The following is a 14,839-nucleotide window of genomic DNA, read 5'->3' as shown; positions in this document are numbered from 1 at the left end:
ATATTGTTACGAGTATAAATTGACTGAGTGAAAAAAAAACAATTTTTACATTGTGGTTGTAATGTAAAGACTTTGCGACAAAGCCAGCTTAATTTATTCTGTTCTAGTGTTAACAATCTTAAAATAAAAGGGTATTATCAGTTAACTAGATAAAATGTTTAAAAAAATTGCGTGCTGTATTTTTTCTTGCCAATAAAAATGGCCATGCGTGTCATGGCGTCCGCATGCGCAGTCACGTAAGTGTGTTCCGGGTCATAGAACTCCGTTACAATACCTAGAAGAGTGATTTTTGTTATTATTTACAAAAAAAACACAATGACAATCAGCTACTCACTCTCTTGTACGTCCTCATAAGCTGAGAAAAGGTTTACGGCTGCCGGTTTCAACTCGGTTAAATGAAGGCACTTCAATTCACCCAGTATTTCGAGCAGAAACATTATTTCCACTGGTGGCAAATGTGGAAACTTCGTGCAAATATCCGAAACCATGCAACCCGAACGGCTAACACACTCGGTGAGTATCGAGCCCAACCAACGATCCAATACACGTCGATTAATGGTGCCGTTCAGACGGATCCAAGCATGGGGCTTCATTACAATAACATCACTGCAATAAAATACGTAATTAATTTTTACCGTTATGATTTAAATTAAATTATGTAAATAATATTTAACAGGTAAAAAACTACTGCGGACATTACATTAAAAAAAGGATGAAGTATTACCTCTTGCTATCCTTCTCCTTGTTCTTGCCTTCCTTACTTGCGCTTTCAAAGCGTTTTACTGGCTTCGGCACACGCTTACTTATTCGTTGATCGTCTGCATCGACTCGTGCATCGTCAGCTAATTTAGCTCTTTTACTGGTGCTAGGTCCATCTGCGTCATCGCTATCCATTACCTCCGCATTACCACTCGTGCTGGGCTCGACTTCACTTGCGCCGCGTTTGAGGCTCACAGTGCCATCGGGCCCCAAATTTTCGCGCTCCAGCCTTTTCAGATGGAAAGTGTGCACGACCCATGGGCGTATGTGAGTTTTGTGTACATACATCATGGTGGCAACACCAACACGTTTGACCAGATAATGCTCGGAGAGTAGACGCAAAGCACGCGATAGAAACTGGGCGTAAGGGAATTCGCGCTGTCGAAATATAATCGTATTTTATTAATTTGCTATTTTTTTTATAAAAAAAAGTAAATACCAGCAAATCCGTGACAGGCACGCCGAGCTTACGCGCTTCAATAAATCGCAGCAGGTCTTCAACATGTTGCTGTTCCATAGCATTAAAGCCTAGTTTGCTCAATTTCGGCTTGAGTGCTTCGAAGGTGTTCTCCGTATATTTCCAATGCGATTCACTGTTCAAACAAATTGAATATACTTCAAGTATAAACTTCCAAGCTCCCAGCTCATTTACTTACTCTACGATTTTCCGCAGTATACTTTCACGATCCAGTTCCGTCTCCGACAAAAGCTGCGAAACGCACACATCATTGTGCGACTGCATATCTTTAAATGTGTTGGACACACTTGTCTTGGCTTCCAACTGCAAAGTGGGCAGGTTCACCACAAACACATCCTGCGCACGCGCAAGTCGCTCCTCCTTGTTGAGTGTCGGCTCATACTCATCGTTTTTGTCATTGTCCTCCTCGGCCACATTGAACTGCAGTATTTCGCAACATAACTGATGCCAATCAACAGTTTTGTTAACCTTCACATTCGCCGACACACGTCCCAGATCCTTGCGGTCATGGGCGGTCTCTTTCTCGCGCCAAAATGACTCCAGCATGCGCACGAGCGTCAGCAAATTCGACGATTCCACAGTCACGGAACAGCCACTCAATGCCAGATTCAGCAACTTCTGTGGCGGCATCTCAGTCAACTCGCGCAAAATATTGCGCTTCTCCTGCACTATTCGCTCGATGGCGTTAATGTAGTTGGCATGTTTGAGCACACAGTTGAAGGGGCATTCGATGCGCAGTGTGTCATGTTCGTCGTCCCTGTGCATCAGGCGGCTGAAATTGATCTCCACCTCCTGGTTGAGGTGATCGAGTGCGCAGAAGAAGTGCAGGTGCCGCGTGGGCAGTTTGGATATGAAGTCGTAGGGGCTGTAGGTGATTTTGTAGCTCAAGTTGGCGGGTTGGAACTTAACGCGGACCTTTAAATGAAAAAAGAACAGGAGGTAACGTTAATTTCGGTTGCGAGAAGCTTTAATATTCTTCACAAAAGGTTTTTATCTTGACTTTGATCGATCTGTTTGTATGGCAGCTATATGCTATGGTGGTCTGATCTGAACAATTTCTTTGGAGATTAAGCTATAGTGCCTGAATAACGGCGATTTCGACAAATGAGCAGCTTCTGAGAAGAAAAACTGAGGGACTAGATCGAATATACAAACGGACAGCCGGACCGACATGGTTAAACCTACTCAGCTGTTGTTGTTTTAGCGGGTACCTAGTCCCCGTTAGGATGATAAGGATTAGCTAAGTTGTCGTCCACATCATCCAACGGAAAGCCCAAGCTATGTGCTGTTCCGACGAGGTCGGACCAGAGGGAGAGGGGTGGCTGATGAGTGGAGTGGGTGGGACACGCAAGAAGGTGGGCAGTGTCATGCGAAGAATCATAGCACTCAGGACATATATTGGATATGTCGGGGTATATTCTGGAAAGGTAGGAGTTTAACCTGCTACAGTATCCAGAAGGTAGCTGCGCAAGGGTCAGAGCCCTTCGCCCGCAATGGGTGGTGGTTTGACTTCGAGTACGCCATTCATGGAAGGGAGTCGGTGAAGGTGTTGATGGCTCCATTGTGACTGGCGCTCAGTGCCTGTCGGAGGTTTGTTGCGTCCGAAGTCTGGTCGGTGTATTGTCTAAAGTCGTCTACTCAGTTCTTCATAGTTTCTTCGCCATTTCCTTCTAGCTGTTACAAGCTCAGTATAAGCTAAGCAATTCGGAATTGCCAAAATCGATTTTTGAAGGTTTTAAAAACAATCCAATACTCGAAATCAAAGCTCTCAAGTATCCATTTTTGTATACTGAATATTATTGTCTTGAAATGATCAAACCAAGTACTTTGTTGTTGTTGTTTACTTTAAAACCGAATGTTGAAATCGGTCTTCAGTATTCATGCAATTGAATAACGGTTTAGCCGAAGTAAATAATATCTCAAACATTACCTGTTTCTCGCTGGCTTCATTTTCGAAGTTCTTCGTATATTCCGTTTCGGGTGCATTATCGAAGATGCAATGATAGTGATCGAGTATGCGATCCATTGAAGACAACGTCTGCCTTTGTTCAGCATCAACCGTCAATATATTGCTAGGAAATTTGATATTACAATCCCAAAAGTTTCGCGCCAAACCCTCGGTAATGAAGAAAAGTTGTCCGGCATTGGGCGAACGTAGCTCCACCAAGTTAGTTGATGCCATGTCCATGAATTCCTCTTGTGGTTTCATAAAAACACTCATTGCGCTCTCAAAGAAGCCAAAGAGAGAGTCGTAAACGAAATATGGTATGCGCAGATAGAATAAGCGACGTTGGTACTGCACGGATAGCGAGTAAGCCGGGCTAGTTAGTTGATTGGGTAGCTTTTCGATGTTCTTGCGTTTGTTCGCCACGATCAGTGCGCCATTGCGCGCTATATGGAAGGCGCGTTGCAGTATTTCTTCCGAGAATTTTTTGAAAATCTCAAAAGCTTGTGCCGTATAGGAGGTCTTGTCGAGCGCCGAACATAACGAACTGTGCAGCACGTTAATGGCCAGCATTGCCAGCGCATCCTGTTCGTTGGCGGGATCAATATATTTCATAGGCTTTTCTTCCGTGGTCGCCATGCGTTTCACGTACAGACGCTCGAACTCATCGATGCTGTCGGGTATGGTGAAGCGTGGGCGCAAAGCGGTGATCGCCTCTTTGCCTTTGGTGTTGTGCACTAACTGATATAGGAAATGCAAAATGTTTATGAAATGCACCGCCAAAGCATCGCAGTACTCCTCACGCACCGTATAGACACCTTTCAGTTGTTGCAGAAAATTTTCACCATAGCGTTCCTGGATTTCGACATTGGTCTGCAATATGTGCACCCAAGTGGGCACTTCTGGTATATGGCGTCCCGTCTTCACGATATACTGCATACGCCGATGGCACGCTTGCGTCGTCTTGTTGCGTATGCCCAGGTTGTGTCTGATGACGTCACGACAAATTTTACCAACCACAATGAGCCCGAGTACCGGCACCGGTGCCTCTATGTATATATACACGGCGCGTGCCAATTTCAAGAAGTCATCCTCATCCTTGCCCCAGCTGGCGCGCAGCGTGCGCATGTTCTTCAGCGCATCCCGATCGATGGCGTCGCGCATGGAGGCCGGCTTCTTTTTGGCACTACGCTTGATTGCCACCGCATGTGGCAAGCGTTTCACGTGCCCGCTATGACCGCCGTGCAAGCGTGTCTTGCGTAAGCCCATGAGGCGCAAGTGTTTACTGCTGCTGTTGCGTATTAACGGTATACGGCCCGTGCGTGTTTGCACCGGTTTCACGTTCGTGCGCAGTATCCACGACCAGCTGCGCAACGCATGCGCAAACAGATGCGCCGCAAAACCGGCTGCGCCTGCGCGATCGCCAGGCACCTCACCGTTATCGTAGTGTGGTGCATCGTCAAAGCTTACAGCGGGTAAAAAGTGAAAGTCTCGCCGACTCTGCGACTTCTCATTATGCTTGGCACTTAGCAGGCCGAGCTTGGTATACACACAAATACGGTGCACATGCGTCCAGTACATGGTGATGTCCTCAAATGTGGCAAAATGAAAATTCAACTCTTCATATTTGCGCTCCGTATTGACAGTGGCGAAGCTCGCTTCCGACGGTGTTGTATCGAGTATTTGCGTGCGCCGATTGAGATACACCCAAATCATCATTGTATTTTTGAAATTTTGGCTCTCGCCCACTTGTATGAGACCCATGTGATTTAGTAGCTTCAGGACCATCGTGCAGATGCGTTGCAAGTAAATGCGATTTATTTGATTTTGCAACTCCATTGGCAGCTGTCGTATGAGATAGTGCTGGCGTATGGGGTGGGTCAAGTAATCGTCGAGCACATTGCCGCCGGTTGGCTGGAAGCGAAATATTTTGTTGAATATTGAGAGTGGCATGCGTTCGATGGCGTCCAAAAAGTTCACCCAACCAGCCGGCTTGTCGGCATACTTCGGCAGCGGCGGTATGAATGTGCGCCAGCTAAGCTCCGACATATAACTGTGCTGCACCTCGACGCCAGCATGTAAACTTTGTAAAAACTCGTTCACTTGCAGTGATGGCTCCGTGTCTTTCCATGTGCGCAGCAAAGGTTCGTCGATTTCCAGTATCTCTTTATTTTCATTCAATTCAACCACGATATAGAAAAGAAACTCGTGCATGTAACGGGATATAAGGAATTTAGGTGGTTTGGGTAACTGCTCGATGGCGGCGTTCGGCGTCATAGACTTGGTGTCAAGCGATTTTGGCGCTTTTCGTGCTAATTTTGCAGCATGCTTTCGTAACATGCGCAATTTATTCTGTTTCTTTTGCTCCTCCTGCTGCCTGGTTCTTAAGAGCACATTTTTCAAACGTTTCACCTCCTTATTCACCAAGAGGTGGTCATGATCAATTTGCGGATGTGCTACGCAATGGTATCTACGCACGTGCTCTTGATATTTTAAACAAATCTCGTATGTCTTCAAGTTGTCGGTTTTCTTCATTTCCATGAACATGCGCCGCAAGGATTTGAAGCAGATTTCATCTTTGAAACCACGCTGCCGTTCCGTTTCCTGCAATTTACTACGTAAAGTAACGGTAAGCATAATGCCATGCTCGTTCAGCTGTTGAATTATGAAGTCGCGACGGGATTGCTGACGGCTGGTAAAGGTTATGCGGAATGGCTTATCCTTATGTACGTACTCCTCCACCGTGGCTTTGACTTGTGGACAGTCCACGGCCAAGGTTTCGTCCAGCTGAGGAGTGGGCTGTAATGAAGCTAAATGTTAACCACTCAATTACTGATATAAATGTGCTTGACATACCGGCATACTGTTGAATTTGACCACTTCCGCTGGTTTTTCAACGCCCTTTTCGTTCGCCAATTTTTCTGCATTAATCACTTCCAATGCAACGAATCTGAAACGGACAATTTATAGATATAAGTTACGCAAAAATATTTGTTTTGGCATGTACTTGTGGATGTGTTGGCGTCCCTCATCAACGACATGCGATACTATCAAACCGTCACGTTGCATCGCTCTGACCATCTGACGCACCACGCAGTGCGATTCGCTGAGATAATTGGATAGCTCTGTGTGACTACAACCGCGCGTGCCATGTCGCAAAACGGCGCGATAGAATTCCTCCTTCAGCGGCATATCCACAAAAGAATGCTTATTATCGGTGAAAGCGTCTTTGAAGCTAATTCCCGTCTCCTTTTCTCCCTCCGTGAGTTCCTCCTCTATAAGCTCTTCTAGGGGTTTTTCGGGGTTCCGCAAAGTAATCGCTAGAACACTTATCTCTTTGCCTTTTCTGCTATTGCGTCCAGTCAGCACTTTCTGAAAAATGAAATATAAAATACCATTCATACAAAAATATACTTATGTAGGAAAATGATCGTTTTACTTACTTTCACCTCAAAGATGCGCTGAAAGAAAGGAGTCAGTACAAAACGCCGAAATTTGGATTTACGTGCTAATATCGGAACCAAGGTGCGAAATTCTGTTAACGGTAAGTATTGCCGTTCCGACTTTTTTACGAGCTCATAAATTTTTTCTATGAGAGTAATTATATTTCGTGGAATTTCCGGCACATACTGCGGTAGGTTGAGTAGGGATGTAACAACGATACGATCACCACGAAATTCATGAAAAGGTTGATGCGTTATCAAACCAAAATGAGCCAATTTTTGTCTAAAAGTATGTATGTGGTTAGTAAATACACATCACCATATAGATGATTACAGTATGCGCATATTTACTTGATATAAAAAATCACAGAGGAGTCTTTGCAAAACTGAAATAGAGAATAAGGACCAGAGGTTGTCTCCCCATTGTAGCGTGAACGTCCTACAGCTTCCCAGAAACAATATTGTACCAGGGTTAAGTCTCGCGGAATAGGTTTATTCCGCGGTGTAAGCACGCAAAAGCGCAATTCTTGTGAGGCCACCACTACAAAGCGCTTATCCCACCTGCAATTAATGTCCATATCAACAAAAAACTCTTATTTTATATGAATGTGTTGCTCACCTTTCCAAGACAGCTTCGGCATTTAAATCACTAACTTCAACGGCTTCTATTTTCTTCCGCTCTTTATAGAATTCACACGAACCGCGTATTTCACCATCTTCAATTGGTACATATTTGTATCGCATAAATTTGTTGGGATCCTTTAATTGGAAATAATATACTTTGGGATATTATCAGTATTAAAATTACTGGTGGTACTACCAACCGGCATAATGGGTACTTCGAAATCTGGGTCTACATGCGTAAAACGACTCTCACATTGCACAGTTGCTCGCTCTGTTGGTAATTCATAAAAATCCAGCTGATGGGTGTTTTGTTTGATGAAATTCCACACACGGTTTATCACATCTGATGGCAGTGGTAATTCCACTCCCAAGTCGATACTTAAGTAAGTCCATAGTGCTATAAGAACAAATTTGTTTAATATGTATTTTGCGAAAATTTATTTATGAAATTTCAGTACATGGTAATGTTATGCCCTCTAAACCTTCCAAAGCAATTTCCTCTAATATTGCTCGGGAAATAGGACAACGTCGGATGGGTCGAGCCATAGTTCATTGATTTTGTTCCACTATGAATAGATTTTCTCCAGAACCAGCTTATAGCACTCTTTATAAAACACTTAGGCACTACGCAGGAGCTTTCATTGTGTACTTTGGTGAACAACTTTATTAATGTTGTTTTCTTTCTGGTTTTGGAGATACGAAGCACACTTCACTATCTACTGTTTTGTTTAAGTAACTTCACACTTATGTTTACTACAGCTGTCTCAAATGATTTGTAAAGAGTGTTGTATATTTATATATTTATCAATGGATGTGAAACTCTCAGTCAATGTTCACACATGAAAACTTTTATTGCTCATTATAAGCAATTTCTCGCTTGGTGATGCCAAATATATCAAATACTGATATGTGCCAATTTTACGCAAACTAATTTCTTTGGGATTTTTATATAATAAAAATTAAATATTAAATTAAACTAAATAAATATTAAATAATAGTATTAACAGTGTTAAAATTTGTTTTTATAAGAACTTTTATTAAATATTTGTTTGTTTAATCTTTTAAGCAATTGCGAATGATTCCATTCATTCACAATTTAATTGCCGGCTGTTTTGTGTTTTCCTCTTCACAATCGTAAACATTTTAATATTATCAGTTTTATTTTGCTCTAACGAAAATATGTTACAATCTGCAAAAGAAATAAATGTTTATTAAAGATAATCATTCACTACAATAAATATACGTTTCGCTAACCGTCTATTTAGTGTTTCCTTCATAATTTAAGTTATACATTTTGGGCACATCGCGTAAACGTTCTTCCAGGATTATAACACACGAAATATGTCTAAATCGTCCAAACATTCTAAAAAATCGGGCTCTTTTGAAGAGGAAACGAATTTAATTAATTTTTCATTTTGCGACCACAAGTCTGTCTTCCGGCATTTGCTGGAAGGCAATGATAAATACTCCGCACCAATTGTAGAGGATGAAACTGATTTTTGGAAATTTGTGAATAAATATGAAAGTATGTTACGCAGTGCGGGTCAACCAATACTCGGGAAACCCTTATCAGACGCTGAATTAAGTAATCCAGCATCATATCACAAGCTCAAATATATACCATTGCAATTGGAACGCGGCAGTGACTCCGAACAACTAAGACGTGGGTGTCACAATAATGATGAACGAATATTCACAAAACTGAAAGCACGACAGTTCCGAGAAATTGTGCTCATCTATCTGGATTTTAAGCAGAAGGAAAGATTTTCGAAAATTAAGAAATTACGCCTAGCACAAAGATCCCTACCCATCGCAAATTTCAAGCAAAAAATACAAGACGAGCTCAAAGAAACACGAGTACTGATTATAGCTGGCGACACCGGTTGCGGAAAGTCCACACAAGTGCCACAGTATTTATATGAATTTGGTTATCGTAGCATAGCGTGCACGCAACCGCGCCGCTTAGCTTGTGTTTCACTGTCCAAACGGGTTGCGCATGAGATGCTTGACGATTATGGCTCCAAAGTGGGTTTTCAAATCAGATTTGAAAAAAATAAAACAAAAAATACGAATATAGTCTTCATCACTGAAGGTTTACTGTTAAGACAAGTAAGCACACATTTTTTTTTATTTCTTTAAAAGTTAATATTTCACCATTTGTTTTTCTAGTTGGCAGTGGAAGCCAATTTAGAGCAGTACGATGTGCTCATTTTGGATGAAATTCACGAACGTAATCTCTTTGGCGACTTCTTGTTGGGTGTCACCAAATGCCTGCTACATGCCAAGCCAGATTTGAAGCTGATACTTATGTCAGCCACCATAAATGTAGAATTGTTTCATAATTACTTTAAGAATGAGGGCGCAGCACTCATTGTGGTGCCGGGCAGATTATATCCGATTAAAACTATTTTTATGCCACCACCAAGTTTGGAACTGAAAGGGGGAGCAGGCGGCAGCAAAGGTGCGAAAAGCACGAATCGTTTAGATCCAGCACCTTACATACAGGTGTTAAGTTTGATTGATCAAAAATACCCAAGTGCGTGAAAATTATAATTACTATTAACTACTATTTGAATTTTGAGTTAACTAATCTCCACATATTTTGTTAGCAACTGAACGCGGTGATGTCCTAATATTTGTTAGTGGCGTAAACGAAATCACAACGGTTTGCGATGCCGCCAAGGAATATGCTGAGCAAAACTCACATTGGATCATATTACCGCTGCACAGTGGCTTGGCGCTCGCAGAGCAAGACAAAGTGAAACTGATAAATAATAAATAAATTTGCATGTATCTAACTGTAATTGCGTTTCATAAACAGGTATTCGACTACGCACCGGAAAACATGCGCAAATGTATAGTGTCCACAAATATTGCAGAAACTTCACTCACCGTCGATGGCGTGCGTTTCGTCATCGATTCTGGTAAAGTGAAGGAAATGAGTTACGATTCGAGTTGTAAAGGTCAACGCTTGAAGGAGTTTTGGGTATCAAAATCCTCAGCCGAGCAACGTAAAGGTCGCGCTGGACGCACAGGACCCGGCGTAAGTGTTGAGAAATAAATAAATCACGTATGTAAGTATTTACATATGTGCGTATTTTGCAGACTTGCTTTCGTCTCTTCTCGGAGAAACAGTACGGTACTTTCGAGGCATATTCCACGCCAGAAATATTCCGTGTGCCTTTAGAAACGATACTCTTGCAAATGACCTCAATGGGTTTGCCCAATGTGCGTTCGTTCCCGTTTATTGAATCGCCTGAAGAAGAGTGCATCGAGCAAGCGATTTGGTCGCTCAAGCAGCATGTGAGTTTCGTAAATTTTGTCCTAATAAACTATCGACAGCGTAATTTTGTATTATAGAATGCGCTCGCTGTGGATGAAAAGATCACACCACTTGGCAAGTCGCTGTCCAATTTACCGGTTGAGATTACAATCGGCAAAATGTTGCTTATGGGTTGTGTGTTTCCCGATGTTGAGAAGATTTTAACGCTGGCTGCAATCATGAGCGTGCAGAATCCGTTTACAAATCGCGCCTATACGGATCGCAAGTGTGAGGTTAGTTGCTGATACAGTTAATTAATTTTTTTTTAATATTTCATTTGCATCGTAGCAAGAACGTGAGCCTCTTCAGTCCGATCAAGGTGATGTGTTTACCTTGCTGTGCGCTTATCACGAGTGGCTGCAATTGAAATGGCATAATGAGAACACCAGAAAATGGTGTCATAAACTGGGGATTGAGGAACAGCGGTATGTGTATTGATAAGCAAAAAAGAATTTACACTTTTAGAAAATAGTTGACTAGTTTATATTCACATATCTCAGCAACTATTTGAGAGAGAGGGTTACATTTTACCTCGCAATGGTAAAGTCGAAAAGACTGAAAATAGCTGACTACCACGCCCGTCTCTCTATAGGCATAAAAGAAAACCAAGCTCCTTAACATCTCGCTGACCACTCTTCAAATACCCGAAGAGTGGAATGTCGGAAGAGCGGTCTCACTGGGAAACCCGCCAACAAAGGGGAGTCCTATCGTCCGATAACTCTCCACTCGCCAGTAGTGAAGGCACTTGAGGCCTTGCTACTCCCGACCTTCGCTCACCACCTGAGCCTAGCAAACAAACACACATTCCGAAAAGTGCACAGCACCACCACAACACTTAGCGTCATAAACGCAAATTTAGTTTGTGGCCTTAACCAGAAACCAGCTTGAGTGAGAACAATCCTCGTAGCGTTGGACTTGTCAAAAGCCTTTGGCACAGTCAGTCACACAACGCTACTGCTGGACATCGAAAAATCTACTCTCCCTCCAGGACTGAAGAGGTGGACCATGAACTACCTGAACGGTCGTCAATCATCTCTAATATTTCGAGGTAAAACCTCAAAACTGAGAAGAATTAAATTAGGGGTTCCGCAGGGTGAAGAAGTACAGATTTGACCTTAATATTGCTGTCGATGGCGTCAAGATTCCGACTGTTAATAATCCTAAAATTTTAGGTGTGACTTTTGACAGTCTGTGTTTCTTCCCTTCGCATACAACCGCGATTATCGCCAAAGGGCAGAGCCTAAAAAAATCCGCCATTCGCTAGCAGGCAGCACATGGGGAATGGACAAAGAAACGTTGTTGGCAACTTACAAGGCAACCAGCCGTGCGGTCTTTAACTACGCCGCACCAATATTGTCGCTTGGATGCAGTGAAACGCAGACGAGGAAGCTCCAGAATTGCCAGAATACTGCACTCCGGACTACGGCAGGATGCCTATTGATCTTGATCAAGCAGTTCCTGCTGGGGGGCTTTTGCAGAAATCATCCGTGCAGTCCCCTGCTTGGAGCGGGACCACCTTCTAGGAACATCAAGGAGTTATTCCTTACCTAGACGACATCAGCAATACGCCGACTAGACTTCGGACGCAACTAACTTCCGACAAGCTCTGACAGTGGAGCCATCAACACCTTCATCAACTCCCTCTAAGGGAATGGCGTACCTGGAGTCAAACCACCACCCCTTGCAGACGAAGAGTTCGAGTTGCCGTGAGAAGAGTGACCCTTGCGCAGCTTCGTTCTGGATATATATATATATATGTCCTGCGCGCATTGAGTTTCCGCATGACACTGGCCATCTCTTTGCATGCCGCACCAATCTCACTCATCTGACACCCCTCTCCCTTTGCTCCAATCCTGCTGAAACAGCATTTTTCTTGGGCCTTCCGTTGGCTGACGTTGACGACAACTTAGCTAATCCTTTCTTTGGGAGAAAACGACGTGTGCAAATTTTCAGATTGATATCTCAAAAAGTAAGACAGGCAGACGGTCATTTATATTTTGTATATGCCTTATAAGGTCACCGATATTTCCTTTTGGGTGTTATAAATTTCGTTGTAGACTGTTCAGGGTATAAAATGGGGAAACGATCAGAAAAAACCCCCTATTAATTTTAAGAAATACTGCCGGGTTGATAGACCCTAGTCGGATAAAAATATTTGCCATTCCTATTACTTATGTATATCCGACTAACGTCGATTACTTCGTATGTTTTGAATAATTTTTCACTCATGTCATATCTCCCTTGCCCCCACAGGTTTTATGAGATCACCAAATTGCGCAATCAATTCCAAAATATACTCGAAAGTTGTAACATGACCTGTAAAAATGCGGATGGCGCACCACTGAGCAGCGCTGAGCGTGCGCGCCGTCATGGTGAAGTGCGTCAGCTGAAGGCGATCAAGCGTAAACAGAAATACCAAGAGCCGCGCAAACGTAAAGTCCTCAAACACAGCGGTTACGGTGCCGGCGATGATGAGTACGACGACGCTGCCGCAGGCGATGACATACGCGACGTGGACTTTCGCTTACAGCACGATGCCGGCAAACTGGAGGTGCTCTTAAACTCCGCCAAAGGCGACAAACTGCGCGATGTCTTGCTGCTCAAGTTAATCATAGTCAGCGGCTTCTATCCGCAAATTGCGATCGCTGACGAGTTCAACTACTGCAAAAGTGGCAGTCAACAGTTCTTCCACACATTTCTAAAGCCCTTCATATCCATACATCCGAACGCGTATTTTGCCAAATATTTCGATGTGCTCAAACTGAACGATAGCGACATACTGGACAAGCCGAGCTACTACACGCCGAAACAGCTGCTAAGCACGCGACATCAGGTGTTGTGCTATCAGTAAGTAAAGTCACATATTTAATGAGCGTTCTTTTTAACCTTTACCACTTCACTGCAACCTTAGAAATTTGCTGGAGACTGCAAAACCCTATTTGATGAATTGCATACGCATGCCGGCCGCGCAGACGCTACTGCTGTTCTCCTATTCGGTGGACACCAACGCATCCGTCACACGCATAGTGTGCGATTCGTGGCTGTGCCTGGAGTTCCCCGTGCCGGAGACGGGCTGTGAGCTGCTGTGCCGCGCCATCAAACTGCGCCGTTTGTGGGCCAAACTGTTGTCACAAAAACTGACCGGTAATCATACCACACTTCATAATAGACAATGAAATGCTTTCAATAATATCTTTCTGCACGTAGATTTAGTCAACAATGTGGAGAGCCAAAGCGCAAAGAAGTCGAAACACGCCAAAGACGAAGAGTCTGAACTCTGGGAGTCACTCATCGACTTCATAAGCGCAAATGTGAGTTATACGATAAAACGCTTGCTGCCCGCCGATTTGAAATCGCTTTACACGCAGCAAAAACTTAGCAATTTCGAAGCTTTCGAAGTCAATCCGTTTGCTGCCGACTATGCGGTGAGCCATAACGAAGAGAAAGGTGGCATAAACGTGCTGGAAAATGTGGTCTATGGTTGGTGAGTGGAAGCAAAATTATATAACTCAATATATTAGATATTTCGTTATTGTTGTACTCATTATTATATCCACAACTCGCCAACACAGTCTACAAGAAGTGCAATGGACGCTGGCAATGGAGGCGGAAATGCGTCAACACACGTGGATTTGCAAGACATGCGACACTGAGATGGCGTTGGACACCATAGAGAAATTGTTGCACAAAACAAGTGAGTAAATAATGAAGACAGTAAAATATGTCAAATATTATATTCAAAATGCAACATTTGCAGCTTGCCGCGCCACCAGCTCGTCTACAACAATCAAACGCGAAACCGTTTCACCAACGCTGCCTAGTTCATCGGGGTCGAGCAAGGGTAGCGCTTACTTCTGTGAGTTCTGCCACAAGGAATTAGGAAATATGAGTAAAATTGATATTTTGAAGCACAAAAAATATTGCAATAAATCTGATGCGCCGAAATAAAATAATACGCGTATAAAAATATATTTATTTTGCTTTTGATCGGTCTGGTTATATAGCAGCTATATGTTATAGTGGTCCAATTTCAGCAACATGTTTGGAGATTTTGGGAAGATAGCTTGTCAAAGAAGATGGTTTTCCATACAAAGACTTGATTTTGATCGATGTTGTTGTTGTTGTAACGGTTATTTAATATCATTGACTCCAGGTACGCCATTCACTGAAAGGGAGTCGGTGAAGGCTTATGGCTTCACTGTGAATGACAGTCGATGCATGTCTAAGTTAGTTGAGTTCGAAGGCCAACGTCATTACCGTGCAATCAT

The 14,839-nt window shown here is 43.1% G+C and overlaps 2 protein-coding genes across 2 annotated transcripts; one reads left to right on the top strand and one right to left on the bottom strand.

The window, feature by feature from the left end:
• Positions 1 to 42: 42 nt before the first annotated feature.
• Positions 43 to 7,988, bottom strand: LOC105233324 (general transcription factor 3C polypeptide 1). The gene is made up of 13 exons (XM_011215375.4): positions 7,708 to 7,988; positions 7,450 to 7,646; positions 7,245 to 7,384; positions 6,977 to 7,186; positions 6,626 to 6,908; positions 6,190 to 6,554; positions 6,039 to 6,132; positions 3,168 to 5,981; positions 1,416 to 2,152; positions 1,199 to 1,352; positions 725 to 1,137; positions 335 to 606; positions 43 to 274 (listed from the first exon to the last, which is right to left on the bottom strand). Exons 1-13 carry the CDS (start codon positions 7,793 to 7,795, stop codon positions 159 to 161), a joined length of 5,883 nt encoding a protein of 1,960 aa, XP_011213677.2. The 5' UTR covers positions 7,796 to 7,988; the 3' UTR covers positions 43 to 158.
• Positions 7,989 to 8,329: 341 nt separating this feature from the next.
• Positions 8,330 to 14,540, top strand: LOC105233330 (probable ATP-dependent RNA helicase DHX34). The gene is made up of 12 exons (XM_049456557.1): positions 8,330 to 9,358; positions 9,419 to 9,785; positions 9,859 to 10,007; positions 10,071 to 10,292; positions 10,355 to 10,552; positions 10,610 to 10,804; positions 10,860 to 10,996; positions 12,825 to 13,418; positions 13,483 to 13,715; positions 13,779 to 14,055; positions 14,144 to 14,265; positions 14,329 to 14,540. Exons 1-12 carry the CDS (start codon positions 8,591 to 8,593, stop codon positions 14,517 to 14,519), a joined length of 3,453 nt encoding a protein of 1,150 aa, XP_049312514.1. The 5' UTR covers positions 8,330 to 8,590; the 3' UTR covers positions 14,520 to 14,540.
• Positions 14,541 to 14,839: the final 299 nt, after the last annotated feature.

This window comes from Bactrocera dorsalis, chromosome 4 (assembly GCF_023373825.1).
Source record: "Bactrocera dorsalis isolate Fly_Bdor chromosome 4, ASM2337382v1, whole genome shotgun sequence".
Taxonomy (NCBI): Eukaryota; Metazoa; Arthropoda; class Insecta; order Diptera; family Tephritidae; genus Bactrocera; species Bactrocera dorsalis.
Note: the sequence above shows the minus strand (reverse complement) of the source record. Positions and strands in the feature narration are given on the sequence as shown.